Consider the following 13,688-nt stretch of genomic DNA (forward strand, 5'->3'; position numbering starts at 1 on the left):
TCATCTAAAGATTTCCCATCAACTAGGCTAGTTGGGGTTTCAGCACAAGCGTATAAGGACAGAAGATGATCCATGTAGAACACTTTAAGTGGATCCATATCAATAGATTTTTAGTGAGCAAAGATGTAAGCAAATAGAAGGCACGTGGAAACACAAACAAAAAGACATACGGGAAGAGGGCGAATGGAAAAGAGGGCGGATAAAACGGCAAGGGTGAAGTGGGGGAGAGGAAAACGAGAGGCAAATGTCAAATAATGTAATGCGAGGGCTAAGAGTTTGTGATAGGTACTTGGTATGTCTTGACTTGTGCATAGATCTCCCTGGCAATGGCGCCAGAAATCCTTCTTGCTACCTCTTGAGCACTGTGTTGGTTTTCCCTTGAAAAGGAAAGGGTGATGCAGCAAAGTAGCGTAAGTATTTCCCTCAGTTTTTGAGAACCAAGGTATCAATCCAGTAGGAGACTACACGCAAGCCACCTCGCACCTACACAAACAAATAAGAACCTCGCAACCAACGCGATAAAGGGGTTGTTAATCCCTTCACGGTCACTTATGAGAGTGAGATCTGATAGAGATAATAAGATAAATATTTTTGGTATTTTTATGATATAGATTGGAAAATAAAGATTGCAAAATAAAATAGATTAGAAACTTATATGATGGAAAATAGACCCGGGGGCCATAGGTTTCACTAGTGGCTTCTCTCAAGATAGCATAGGTATTACGGTGGGTAAACAAATTACCGTCGAGCAATTGGTAGAAAAGTGCATAATTATGAGAATATCTAGGCATGATCATGTATATAGGCATCACGTCCGCGACAAGTAGACCGAAACGATTCTGCATCCACTACTATTACTCCACACATCGACCGCTATCCAGCATGCATCTAGAGTATTAAGTTTATAAGAACAGAGTAATGCATTAGGCAAGATGACATGATGTAGAGGGATAAACTCAAGAAATATGATATAAACCCCATCGTTTTATCCTCGATGGCAACAATACAATACGTGCATCGTTGCCCCTGCTGTCACTGGGAAAGGACACCGCAAGATTGAACCCAAAGCTAAGCACTTCTCCCATTGCAAGAAAGATCAATCTAGTAGGTCAAACCAAACTGATAATTCGAAAAGACTTGTAAAGATAACAAATCATACATAAAAGATTTCAGAGAAGAATCAAATATTGTTCATAGATAAACTTGATCATAAACCCACAATTCATCGGATCTCGACAAACACACCGGCAAAAGAATTACATCGAATAGATCTCCAAGAAGATCGAGGAGAACTTTGTATTGAGATCCAAAAAGAGAGAAGAAGCCATCTAGCTAATAACTATGGACCCGAAGGTCTATGGTAAACTACTCACACATCATCGGAGAGGCTATGATGTTGATGTAGAAGCCCTCCGTGATCGATTCCCCCTCCGGCGGAGCTCCGGGAAAGACCCCAAGATGGGATCTTTTGGGTACATAAGGTTGCGGCGGTGGAAATATGGTTTCGTGGTGCTCCTGGATGTTTTCGGGGTATATGGATATATATATAGGAGGAAGAAGTAGGTCGGTGGAGCTGCGAGGGGCCCACGAGGGTGGGGGGTGCGCCTAGGGGGCAGGCGCGCCTCCCTGCCTCGTGGCTTCCTCGCTCCTTTCTTGACGTCTATTCCAAGTCCCCTGGATCACGTTTGTTCCAAAAATAACTCTCCCGAAGGTTTCATTCCGTTTGGATTCCGTGTGATATTCCTTTTCTGCTAAACACTGAAATAGGCAAAAAAAACAGCAATTTGCACTAGACCTTGGGTTAGTAGGTTAGCCCCAAAAATAATATAAAAGTGTATAATTAGGCCCATTAAACATCCAAAACAGATAATATAATAGCATGGGACAATCAAAAATTATATATACATTGGAGACGTATCAATCATCCCGCAACTAACTCATTAGTCACATTGCTTGCAAGGCTTATAGTGATGTGCATTACCGAGAGGGTCCAGAGATACCTCTCCGATACTCGGGGTGACAAATCCTAATCTCGATCTATGCCAACTCAACAAACACCATTGGAGACACCTGTAGAGCATCTTTATAGTCACCCAGTTATGTTGTGACGTTTGATAGTACACAAAGTGTTCCTCCGGTATTCGGGAGTTGCACGATCTCATAGTCATAGGGACATGTATAAGTTATGGAGAAAGCAATAGCAACAAATTAAACAATCATCGTGCTAAGCTAACGGATGGGTCAAGTCAATCACATCATTCTCTAATGATGTGATCCCTTTAATCAAATGACAACTCATGTCTATGGTCAGGAAACATAACCATCATTGATTCAACGAGCTAGTCAAGTAGAGGCATACTAGTGACACTCAGTTTGTCTATGTATTCACACATGTACTAAGTTTCCGGTTAATACAATTCTAACATGAATAATAAACATTTATCATTATATAAGTAAATATAAATAACAACTTTATTATTGTCTCTAGGGCATATTTCCTTCAACAACGCCCCCAAGAGGGAGAACGACGCTAAGCGTCGCCGCTGCCGAGTCCACAACAGACATAGGTTTTCACCCAAAACCCGGACATGAAGAGAGGCGCCACGACGACTTCAGGAAGATAACGGCGCTCGCGAGCATCGCCGCCGTCGGCGACAAAGAGCGGAGCTTTCACTCGGCAGCTCCCCCATGCCACCACGAGGTCTTCAGGACAAGCGCGAGGCGCTCCGTACTCCAGATCCGGATCGGGGCGCCACCACTGTCAGGGACAGAAAACGCGCCCGAGCCACCTGCTGCTCCACCTCTCGCCGCCCACACGACCAAGAGGAAAGGCCATCACCGTCACCATGGCGCCCGCCGGAGAGCCAACCATGTGGACCCCTTCCGAGGTCGCCACCCCAGCATCCATGTCCGAACAACCACCAACCACCCACGTCACAGCACACCCACCACGATAGGAGGAGTAAAAGGTGTTTCCTTTCACTCCTAGCCAGGCATTAGCCACAGGGTCTGGGTCAACGCGTCCATAGTAGGAGGCATCCACACCTGCATCTCCCGCCGGTCCCGATGAACCGGGGGAAACACAACCCCGTGACTAACGACGGCCATCGCCGAGCATGCTCACACGACGCCATGTCCGTAGCCTTGCCGCCGACTTGCCCGATAGTGTAGCGAGGCCCCGACCACCACCAACGCCCATTGTACCCGCGGGGAGAGATACTCAATGCCCACAGGCACCACCCGGACCGAGCCCAATCACACCTACACGGAGCGTGAATTCTGACTCGCCTCGGGTAACGTCCAGGTCCACCCGAGCACGAGCCCCGACTCACAGCCACACCGTCGGCATAGAGGCAAGGGAAGGAGGATCGCTACCACCAACCAGCGCCGCCGGCGAGGACCCGACACCCAGCTCCAAGCGCCGCCTCCACGCCGACCCGCACCACCCGCGCCCTGGACAGAGCCACACCAGCAACAGCACGCAGCCGAGCAACCCCGCCATAGCACGCCCCCACTCCCGAGCCACCACTAGCAGCCGACTACCGGCGATGGCCGGCTCGCGCCGCCTGCGGGTAGCAGGCCGGAGGAGCCACCCGCATCAGATCTGGATCGGGAGGACACCTCCACCACCCGCACAGTCACGCACCTCCAATCCTGGCGCGCAGCCACCTGCGCCTCCGCACGGACCAGAGGACCACCGCCTGGACGCCCCAGCCGCAGCCGCGCCGCGACGCCCTGCAGAGCTTCGCGTTCTCGACCGGAGCCGCCGTCCCATGCCAGCACACCCCGCGAAGAAGGGAAAGGGGCCCCGCCGCCACCGACGCCGGCCGGGCTTTGCCCGGCGGCGCGTTCCGGCGGCGGCGAGAGGGGGGAGGAGGGTTGGAGGAGTCCTCTGCTGGCGGTAGAATTGGCCCGCCCAGGTCGCCCGTGGAAGCGACGTGGGTGCAGGGCGGGGAGCGTGATTCCATCCTGGTGGACTCGATCTAAACATACGTGATGAGTGTTTTTGACCTACCTGCATCATTTATGATTATCTAAACAGACTGATGAGGCAATGTTGATAGGGTGTGGAGAAGGGTAAAAGAAAAATGGCTTGGTTGAATTGGGATAAAATGGTGCGACATAAATCAAAGGGTGGTATGGGTTTCAGGGGTATGTGTGCCTTCAACCAAGCGTTGTTAGCCAAGCAAGCTTGATGTCTGATTGATGCTCCTGAAAGTTTGTGTGCTCGCCTGCGAGCCAAATATTATCGCAATGGGAATTTATTGGGCATTGTTTTCACTGGCAACACGTCAGTAGAATGGAAGGGAATCGAGCATGGGCTAGCCCTAGCAACACATGGAGTTATCTGTAGGGTTGGGAGCGATGCCTCGATCGGGAATTGGCGGGATCCTTGGATTCTGCGAGGACCCGTGTTCCGGCCTGTCACACCGAAGAGGAATTGCAGATTTTTTGGGTGGTAATGGTTCTTGGAATTCTCAGGCTATGGATGTTGTGGAAATTTTGAAAATTCGCACTTCACCCCGACAACACCAAGACTTCATTGCTTGGCAATTGGAGCAGAGTGGCAAGTTATAGTCCGGAGTGCTTATCGGTTGGCGACTAGAGAACATGATGAAGCCTTTGTTGTGGTGCTATCAGTAGTCATCCTGATGGCGAACCCCTAGTGGAGTTTGATTTGGAAGGCTTTTGTTTCGCAAAAGATGAAATTATGATGTGGAAAGCTGCGACTAGGGCTAGTGACCAACTATGGCAAGGTTGTACATCATTTAGCCACGACAGCCACATGCCCGGTTTGTGGCAAGGAGGACGAAGCAAGCTTTCATGCACTTGTTACTTGCAGCCATGTTGTGAACCTATGAAGCCATATGAGAGTCATTTGGCCCCTTCCTGAGAGGAGTACCTTGATGATATTGCGGTTGATTGGCTGCTACATGTACTTGCGAGATGCTCTGAAAGATCGCGAGATACAGTGATTATGCTTGTTTGGCGCATTTGGCAAGTTACGATCGAACGTGTCACATGAGAAGGAGGCCACCATGGTGGAAGCTTCGGTCGTTTCTTGGTCGGTTATATGTAATCGATTTGCAATGCTTGCAAACCGCAACGAGGAAATTCATGTGTACGAGACATGGAACGAGGTGAAGCAAAAACCTGCCCCCCCCCCCCCCCCCCCCCCCCCCCCCCCCCCCCCCCCCCCACCCCACCTTGGGCACTACCACCGGCAGACAATGCTGCCATCTTTGTGGATGGATCATTTCTGGTAGCAGACGGTACGTTAGGGGGCAGGTATGATTCTGAGAAGACATCACAGAAGCGTCATTTTCGTAGCATACCGATACTTTGTCATTTTTGGAGCATATCAATACTTTGTTTCATTGCAATGATGTGTTGGAGGCAGAGACACATGCGCCCATGCAAGGTATGACTCTTGCCATACAGCATACTGACCTTCATTGGTGGTCCAATTGGATTCGTCTATTGCTTTGTCCATTTTCACTGGTGATGGCCTAGACCGCTCGGTCTATGGTTATCTTGTAGCTGAGATCAAGACACTTATGAAAGACTGGAAGTTATAAAATAGAGTTGAAGATCGTCTGACATATTATAGACTAATTGAGTGTAGAAGTGATGTGTGACTACACAAAGACCCACCTTGTATTAAGAAGCTTACAAAATAAGAGTTGGAGATTGTCCGGCATATTATAGCCTAGCAGAGTGTAGCACTGATGTGTGACTACACATAGGTCCACCATATATTGAAGAGCTAGTGCCTCTTGAAATTATTTTGGAATAAAACTCTCATATTCCCACCCACAAAAAAGATCACAGAAGAACTTTATAATTCCGCATACGAGCATTATCGTGTATTCATCGTACTTCTGTTTGGAACACAAAGTTGCTTCTAGTCTGAACACAAAGTTGCTTCTAGTCTAGTACTAGAAGCTACAGCACGAGAGATATTCCCCTCATAATGGTAGGAGAAATTTGATGACTACAAAGTGAAGATCCACGAGCCTGAGTTGATGGCGCCGATCATCACTTCCACAGAAAACCATGCGACTCACAGATCTAGCAAGAAGCACTTATTACTCATGAACGGTACAAATATCCATATGAGTGGCGTATGCCATGGTTACCAGGAAGGAGGTTACAAAGAACCATGAGAACAAACTTCGTTCTGCCTTTGGACATCAAGCGATCATATCTGTACTTCACAACATCAGTAACTCACGAGCTGGCATGCCATCCCATCCCGTCTTCCTAGACACCCAGAGAATACAGAACCAGGGGACATGAAAGCCTAATTGAGAAAATCTTTCATAGGATCGTCGTGGCGGACTCTTGTCATACGGTAGGCCTCCATGTCTTCCGCAGTGACCTCGTCATTCCACTTCACATTGTACTTTCTCTTTCTTTCGTCCATCTCTTCCTTCTTCCTCTTTGCCTCCTATAGAAAAAGTAACAGAACTTTAGCACCAGCAACAATGATGAATCAACAAACAAAATATGCAAAGGTGGATGAATAAGAGATGCTAACCTTCTTTAAGGATTCCTCAAGCAACTTCTGGTCGAGAACAAGATCCTGAGGAATATCTGTTCCCCAAGTGGCTAGTTTCTTTTCTTCTTGTCGTACAGGTTCCTCTGCACCAAGTAATTCAACTTAACTTAGATGTTCACGACCATGGTGGAGTAACACCTCAGTTGATTTATAACAGTATAAATTAGGCTAACATGAATAAACTGAAATCTGGGACTACTTTCTTAATAACTAGACAAGTTTCAGATAAATAAATAGGAGAACCACCTTCTTCTCTCATAAAACAGATCGCTGTTCAGTTGACTATAGCGTGACCTAATATTTAATGCAATTTGGTGCTTTTTTCAACAGCAATGGTTTTATCCTATGACTATGCTAAAGATACGATGTCACGACTTTTTCCACTTTAGAGTGCAACATTATATCTATGGATGCACAAATATAAGCCAAAATAATTTCTCAACACACCTTCGGCAGCCTCCTTGCGGGCCATATTTTCCCTCATCAAATCAGCTGATGCTTCAGCAGCCTCGATTCCAGCAAGGCCTGTGCAATAACTATTTTTAATAGTCTGCTTGCAGCACTTATAGCCCCATTGATGATCTTTCCACCATGAACCCCACACTGTTGTGTGGTTATTAATTAGGACATCCTCTTCATATTTGCTCTTAGGAAGAGCTACATCCTGTAGAATAATTTTTTTCTATACATTAGACCTCAAGACTGAGAAATAGCGTGAACAATTTAACTAGAATCATAGCATCCAATCTTAACCGTGGTAACAAAATAGCTGGCATCAAGTAAAAGAAAATGCAGTTCTAAATTTATTTTAAATGACAAAGCAATAGCCAATACTATATGGTAGTCACAACTGACATGAGAGCCCTGGAAAACTACATAAACAACATTTTATTTTGAGAAGTTTAGGAGACACATGGTTAATTTTTGGTATCCGATGACACCCATCGCTTACGACTGCATATTTCAAACCTCAAGAATAACATCATCTTTCATGCAACCGGCTGCAGTTAGCTGGCCTTCTCAGGTCTAGGATTGTACAGTGCATATAAAATTATCTATAGTGAAACCATAGGGTGCTGTATATGGTGTGAGGTCAAGAAAATAGTCACACTCACACCATATAATTGATGTGAATCTTCAAAACATTATAATCAAAACACAACCTCACATCACAGTAACAGAAGAACAGCAAATGATTATAAAGGTATATAATTATTAATGCACAGCACTCAGTATTTATGTGCCAACCTGTCCTTTGATTATGCGACCAGTCCGGTCATACTCAATCTCTTTTTCACTTTGCCCAAGAAGAAGCTCACGAGGGATTGGTTCGTCAGATGCAGCATTCCCATACTTCTCCATAATTTTGTCCTTGCTTTCAGATTTCAACTTCTCCTTCTTGATCTTGAAACTCTTGTACAGTAGTTCAGCTTGAGATGGAGCTGCTTGCATATGGAAATCCTGCCCCTTGTCAAAAGCCTCCCATGCATGGACATTGAGTTGCTTGAACTCAAGAGCTTGTCCACTAAGTCTATTTTGGTTATCACCCTGCATCATAACAATATATCAGAATACTGAAGCTGATAGCATAGCCAAGCGGAGATTTGACGGAACTATGAACAGTGTAAGAAAATTAATTTGTATGTTCTCTATCACTTACCACATAGAATTTATCATTGGGGTCTGCATCTGGCAAAGGATCCTCACGCATCGAGCGGGTTTTTGGATCATAATATGCAGAGTTCACATCAAGATTCAGAAGATACTTTGCAGTGTCTTCTCTGATACGCAAATTCCTGTGAAGATCAATAATAAACATATGCATCAGAACCGATTCTTCATACATCTCGGGTTCACATGACCTAATATAATCTAGAATTTTGAAGGGACAACATTTGTTTCCAACAAGGACATACCTAACAGTTCCAGTGCTTCCACCGCCTGTTGTGCGCACACGCTTCTCTACCTTAGCAAAATCCATTTGAGCGCTCTCATCAACTTTAGCCTCATCTATCTTCAGGCCATCTTCTTCATCCTCTTCACTGCCCACATTCTCACCATCCTGCTCACCATCCTTCTCCTCGAGCTTCTTGAGCTGTTGTTCTTTCAGGAACTTTTTCCTGGCCTCTTCTCTAGCTTCATAATCTTGGATAACACGAGTGTAGGTTGATGTGTCATAACCATTCCAACGGTCACGCTTGCCATCATAATCAAGCTCAAACGACTCGACTTTCTCATCTGGTGCTATATTCATATTGGTATATTTAGCTCCAACATTCCGAGGTCGATCCATGCATGCCTTCTTATTGTGAGTCATGGCTCCACAGCTGAAATATGAAGAGACATTATCTGTAAGAAATGCTTCACTACAGAGTCCAAAGAACATTCATGCTAAGTACTTTAGGACTTCATTATGAAGTCGCGGTAAGGACTAACAAGAAAATCCACATAACGATGAGCATCAGTGCTGGACGAAAACTAGCAGCATGAGATGAACACCGCACTTACTTTTCGCAAGCGCCTTTTCTGTATTTGTTGGCCTGGAAAAGCCTGGCACCCCTATCGTACCACGCTTTTGTGTAATTCGGATCCGACTTCCATTTCCGCTGATGCTTCAAACTCTGAAACCCATCCAACCAACAAGTCAGGGATCCACTAACCAAATCATCCCACACCGCAAAAACTAGAATTTTAATAGGGCACAAAACAACTTACCGGCTTCTCGGCGTTGAGATACCATGGGGCCGAGGACATATACTGCGGGATGTGAGGGTTAATCTCGTTTCCATCCTCGTCGACTTCGGCAGGGGCGAGCCCCGCCTTACGCGCCTCCTCAAGCTCGAGCTGCTTCCGGTGGTCCTCACGAGACTTGAACGATACTGCCATAAACGCAAAAATCACACAGCTAAGATAACTGTCGACGGTAATCCGACACCCCGATCAGAAATTAGGCAACGAAAAGCCCGCGCGGCTCCCAGCGAAACCCTAATTCCCTTCGAATCGAAACCGATTATGCCGCAGAATATGTCCCCGGATCTAAAATCGGAGAGAGTCCGCGCGGTTCACGATGCGAAATCCGCACCGGCGAGAACCGAAATAGGGTTAGGGTTTCGGGAAGATCGACTCACCTGAAGCGGTCGCCATGGCGCCTGCCTCTTCTAGTCTCGCCGGCGCTACGCGGCGGCGGCGACGAACGGCGCCGAGATAACGAGAGACGACGAGGAAAGAGAGGAACGCACCCAAACGAATTTGGAGGATTTTTTTTCTTTTCTTTGCGGTGCCAGTTATTATGCGTGGCGGCTAACCCGCAATGGGTCCGACTCGGAAGCCGGGAGCCCACGGTGGTTACCGCCATAGTGAGAAACGTGGACCGTCAAAGCCCAGTAATCCATCCCGGCTCGTTCGGGGCTAGGGAAGAGCCCACAAAGGCCCAACTGCGGCGCCCCAACCCCACCTTCCGCAACGACCCACACAGATAGGACTCGCCGGCTGCTTCGCCGTCCCCTCGCCGTCGCGTCGCGCACAGGCTCTGAAACCCTACGCACCAAAACCGGCCACTCCCAATGGCGGCCGCGACGGCGACCGCTGCCGCACCGGCCGTGTTCGCCCCGGCGCTCGTCTCTCCCCTATCGCGCCGCGCCTTCTTCCCGCTCCCCCGTCGCGCCGGCCAGCCCGCCATCCCTCGGTCGCCGCGGTAATCCCGTACCACCTCGCCCTTTTTCTCTGTATTTTATTGAGGATTTACGGCTGGACGCGATAAATCCTTTTAATTTTTGCCGGGAACTGAAGGCTCTTGGCGTCGGCGTCCCCGAGGAGATGCGGGGTGGCCGTGAATGCGGCGGCGGCAGGGGCCGCTGACTTCAGCGACGATGAGAGCTCTTATGAGGTAGACGCTGAAATGGGCTACATGACTTGCTGAACCTGTGTTTTGATTTTCTGCTGTTTCGGTGTTAGATTCTGGGCATTACCCCACTCGATAGCTTCGACAACATGAAGCTAGCATACAAGAGGAAGCGCAAGGAAGCAGAGGAGACAGGAGATGAGGACTTCTTGGCCAAGGTTACGCGCTGTATTGAAGATTGACTGATTGTTTGATTTTGGCTTGCACACCTTATTAGTTTTGTTGTGGTGCACTAATAATGGTGGAGCTATTGGGATTTCAGCTGGAGAAAGCGTATGACACTGTGATGATGCAGCAGCTGCAGTATAGGAAGAAGGGGGTCACATATGGATCGGTTCAGGTTGGCTGTTATGGCATGCATGGATACTGATTTTTCATAATTGGGACATTCACAAATTACAAGATTCACATTGCATTTGTTCCATATGTAGATGTTTTTAGATATATCCTATTTGTAGAAGGATAGAATGGAGTAACTAGACATATCCTATAGAAGGCATTGTCAGTCAAAGGTACGGTGCGGTTATAACTCATTGTAAATATCCTAGGAAATGTACAGATGGATAGACTTGTAGGTTGAAACCATCTAAGTCCTTTCCTACTAATGTTCTCCACTTAATATGATTTTCTTCATTACTTGTCTCATTTACTTTCTGAATGTCAGGTATCAAAGGATATGTTCTCCACTTAATATGATTTTCTTCATTACTTGTCTCATTTACTTTCTGAATGTCAGGTATCAAAGGATATCAAGTACGCTGACAATCAACCAATAGTTCCTTGGGGACCTAGGTACATTTCAAAAGTTCAATATAAGGAATTTCTGTTTCCTTTTTCCGTCGACATTATTTTTCTGGGTTCACTTAATTTTTGTGATACACGTTATGAAAATGGCAAATTCATTCTCTTTATTACCCATGAACATCGTCATGAGAATGTTACTGGACAATTTTAACTCAGCAAGTCAGCATGATAAGCAGGCCTATCCCACAAGCGTGCATTGCCCTGTTTAATTCAGCCTTCTCCATGTTCATGCGTTTAATTTGATACCAAGGACCAATACTCTTATTCTGTATGGGCAGCACAACTTTTTTGTGACAAGGATATGTGCACCAAGCACTTGTAATTTGAATTAAACAGCAGCATGCATGTGAAGTTAATACTATTGATAAACTTATGCATCTTGCAGACCCTCCAAATCAGCAGTACAGGATGTGCGCATAAATATGGCAATATCAGCAGCAATTGTATGATCTTAACACATTCCTAGCTATTACTGGTCTATTCACTATCATGTTTTTATGCTTTTCAGTGTCTACTTTCTGGTTATTGTGACTATCACGTCGATATGATTATTCTCATAACAAATTAGATTGATTTAAAGTTACCAACTCTAAATATACTTAGGATAAGTTGTAATGCTTGAGCGTGCATTTGAAATTTCTGCATGCATGTTAATTTAGTGTTGTTATCAGTTAAGAAGTTACACCATCCTCCTAGTTAAAAGTAGATGTCGTATTAGCCTAAAAGTCTGGTGTTCAATACTTCTCATTTTGTGTTCTTCGGGTAATGTTTCCATTAAAATGCCCTTCTTAAGTATTGAATGCTATGAATTGCCTCTCTGAATGTCTTCACCGAAGTCTTTGTCTAAATGCTCCTATGTCTCCCTGGCCAATTTATTAAGGCCTAACATATAAAAAACTAAGGTGTTGACACTTTCCTCATCTTGTGTGCCCAAAGTTCAAATGCATCTATTTGGGCAAATGAAATTATGTTTATGGATATTTATTCGTTGACTAGAAGTGTATCTTTATTTTGCAAAAGATGTTAATTTCAGTTATATTGCAGGTTGTTTGCATTGCTATCATCGGTAATGCAGACTGGAAGCCTTTGCAGTTCTTGTGTTTTGCTTTCTTCTACAGAATACTTCAGAAGCTGAGGGTTACTGAGCCACCAATAACTCCAATATATAATGTGAGACCATTTCCTAGTCACTTACTAGCCTATAGTTAGCACATTACTGTACGGTGTTGAACCATTGTTGTCTGCGTGCATTTTATATGTATTCAGGAGTTTAACATAATCACATTTTCTGGTGCTTTCTGCAGGAGTATGGTGAGGTTGAGGGAAGAGGGGTACGAATGGCAAAACGTGTATTCCGCGCTTTGGGTTTGATATTTGGATGTGTATTCGCTGCGTCCCTGGTCAGTGGTGTTATCTTACACAATGCATTGCCGCTAGATTCTTCTTGGGTTTTCCTGCTGCAATGTTATCTACGACCGCTTGTAGTTTTTATTTGCATTTTGGCTGACTATTCTGTCTGCTATTCTTTTCAGGGTTATACAATAGCTCTTAACTTGGTTGAGTTATCTTGGCAGCAGACTCCCCGTATTGTTTATTACTACCAGGTATAGTTAACATCAGTAACATGTTCATGGAGGGTAGCGTTCCATGTCAACAACATGCACATGCATGCTGGCTAGATTAACTTTTCGTCCTTGGCTGCATCACATCATCTAATGCTCACTTGTGATGTATTAAATTATTGTGTGTAATTATTTGTTTCAGGAGTTGATTGTTACAGCAGCTGCCTCTGTTCTGCTGTGCATCACGGCTTCGTACTACCGGTAAACAGTACTGGAGGAATTATATCATGGCTTAGAAAACCTTTGGATGTTAGGACGAGGTGGGCAGCTTTCGGTGAGAGACTCCACACTTGTGTAGTGGTGCCACATTAGGGAAAAGCCAAGACGCGGACACAAATTTTTGAAATATACGTACTTGTGCCAGCATTTGAGGTAGAGAATTTTGGGTGCCTGCTTTTGTTTGAACAATTGTGGAACTTACTGTGCAAAAGGCGATGACTGGTGAACATATTTTGTGTGCATATCTAGCGCTGTAATGTATGAAGTTGAAAACATATCTGATTCTTATCCGTATGAAGACTGATGGGTCCTTTTAAGCCTTGTGCTTGTGGTTTGTTTTGGTATTGTCGGCAAACATGGCGTACTTTGTATTGTACTCCCTCCGTTCCAAGTTAATTGTAGTTCTAGGTTTGTCCTAAGTCTATCTTCTTTGACTTTGACCAAGTCTAGTGAAGTTGTAGGCTTGTCATAATTGAGTACTCCCTTCTGTTCCATAATATAAGAGCGTGTGTGGTCTCAAAAACGCTTTTATATTATGGGACGGAGGGAGTACCTGCTTGTGGCAGTTAGTCTGGTCGAG

General features: G+C 45.5%; 2 protein-coding genes across 2 annotated transcripts; one reads left to right on the top strand and one right to left on the bottom strand.

The window, feature by feature from the left end:
* Positions 1–6,073: 6,073 nt before the first annotated feature.
* LOC125519253 (pre-mRNA-splicing factor SLU7) lies at positions 6,074–9,879 on the bottom strand. The gene is made up of 9 exons (XM_048684117.1): positions 9,691–9,879; positions 9,278–9,441; positions 9,071–9,183; positions 8,479–8,889; positions 8,223–8,358; positions 7,811–8,110; positions 7,010–7,226; positions 6,542–6,645; positions 6,074–6,451 (listed from the first exon to the last, which is right to left on the bottom strand). Exons 1-9 carry the CDS (start codon positions 9,704–9,706, stop codon positions 6,305–6,307), a joined length of 1,608 nt encoding a protein of 535 aa, XP_048540074.1. The 5' UTR covers positions 9,707–9,879; the 3' UTR covers positions 6,074–6,304.
* Positions 9,880–10,006: 127 nt separating this feature from the next.
* LOC125519254 lies at positions 10,007–13,425 on the top strand. The gene is made up of 10 exons (XM_048684118.1): positions 10,007–10,256; positions 10,352–10,448; positions 10,517–10,621; positions 10,726–10,803; positions 11,200–11,255; positions 11,653–11,710; positions 12,312–12,437; positions 12,572–12,667; positions 12,800–12,871; positions 13,032–13,425. Exons 1-10 carry the CDS (start codon positions 10,126–10,128, stop codon positions 13,092–13,094), a joined length of 882 nt encoding a protein of 293 aa, XP_048540075.1. The 5' UTR covers positions 10,007–10,125; the 3' UTR covers positions 13,095–13,425.
* The last annotated feature ends 263 nt before the right edge of the window (positions 13,426–13,688 follow it).

The sequence above is a fragment of the Triticum urartu genome, chromosome 7 (genome assembly GCF_003073215.2).
Source record: "Triticum urartu cultivar G1812 chromosome 7, Tu2.1, whole genome shotgun sequence".
NCBI classification, from domain to species: Eukaryota; Viridiplantae; Streptophyta; class Magnoliopsida; order Poales; family Poaceae; genus Triticum; species Triticum urartu.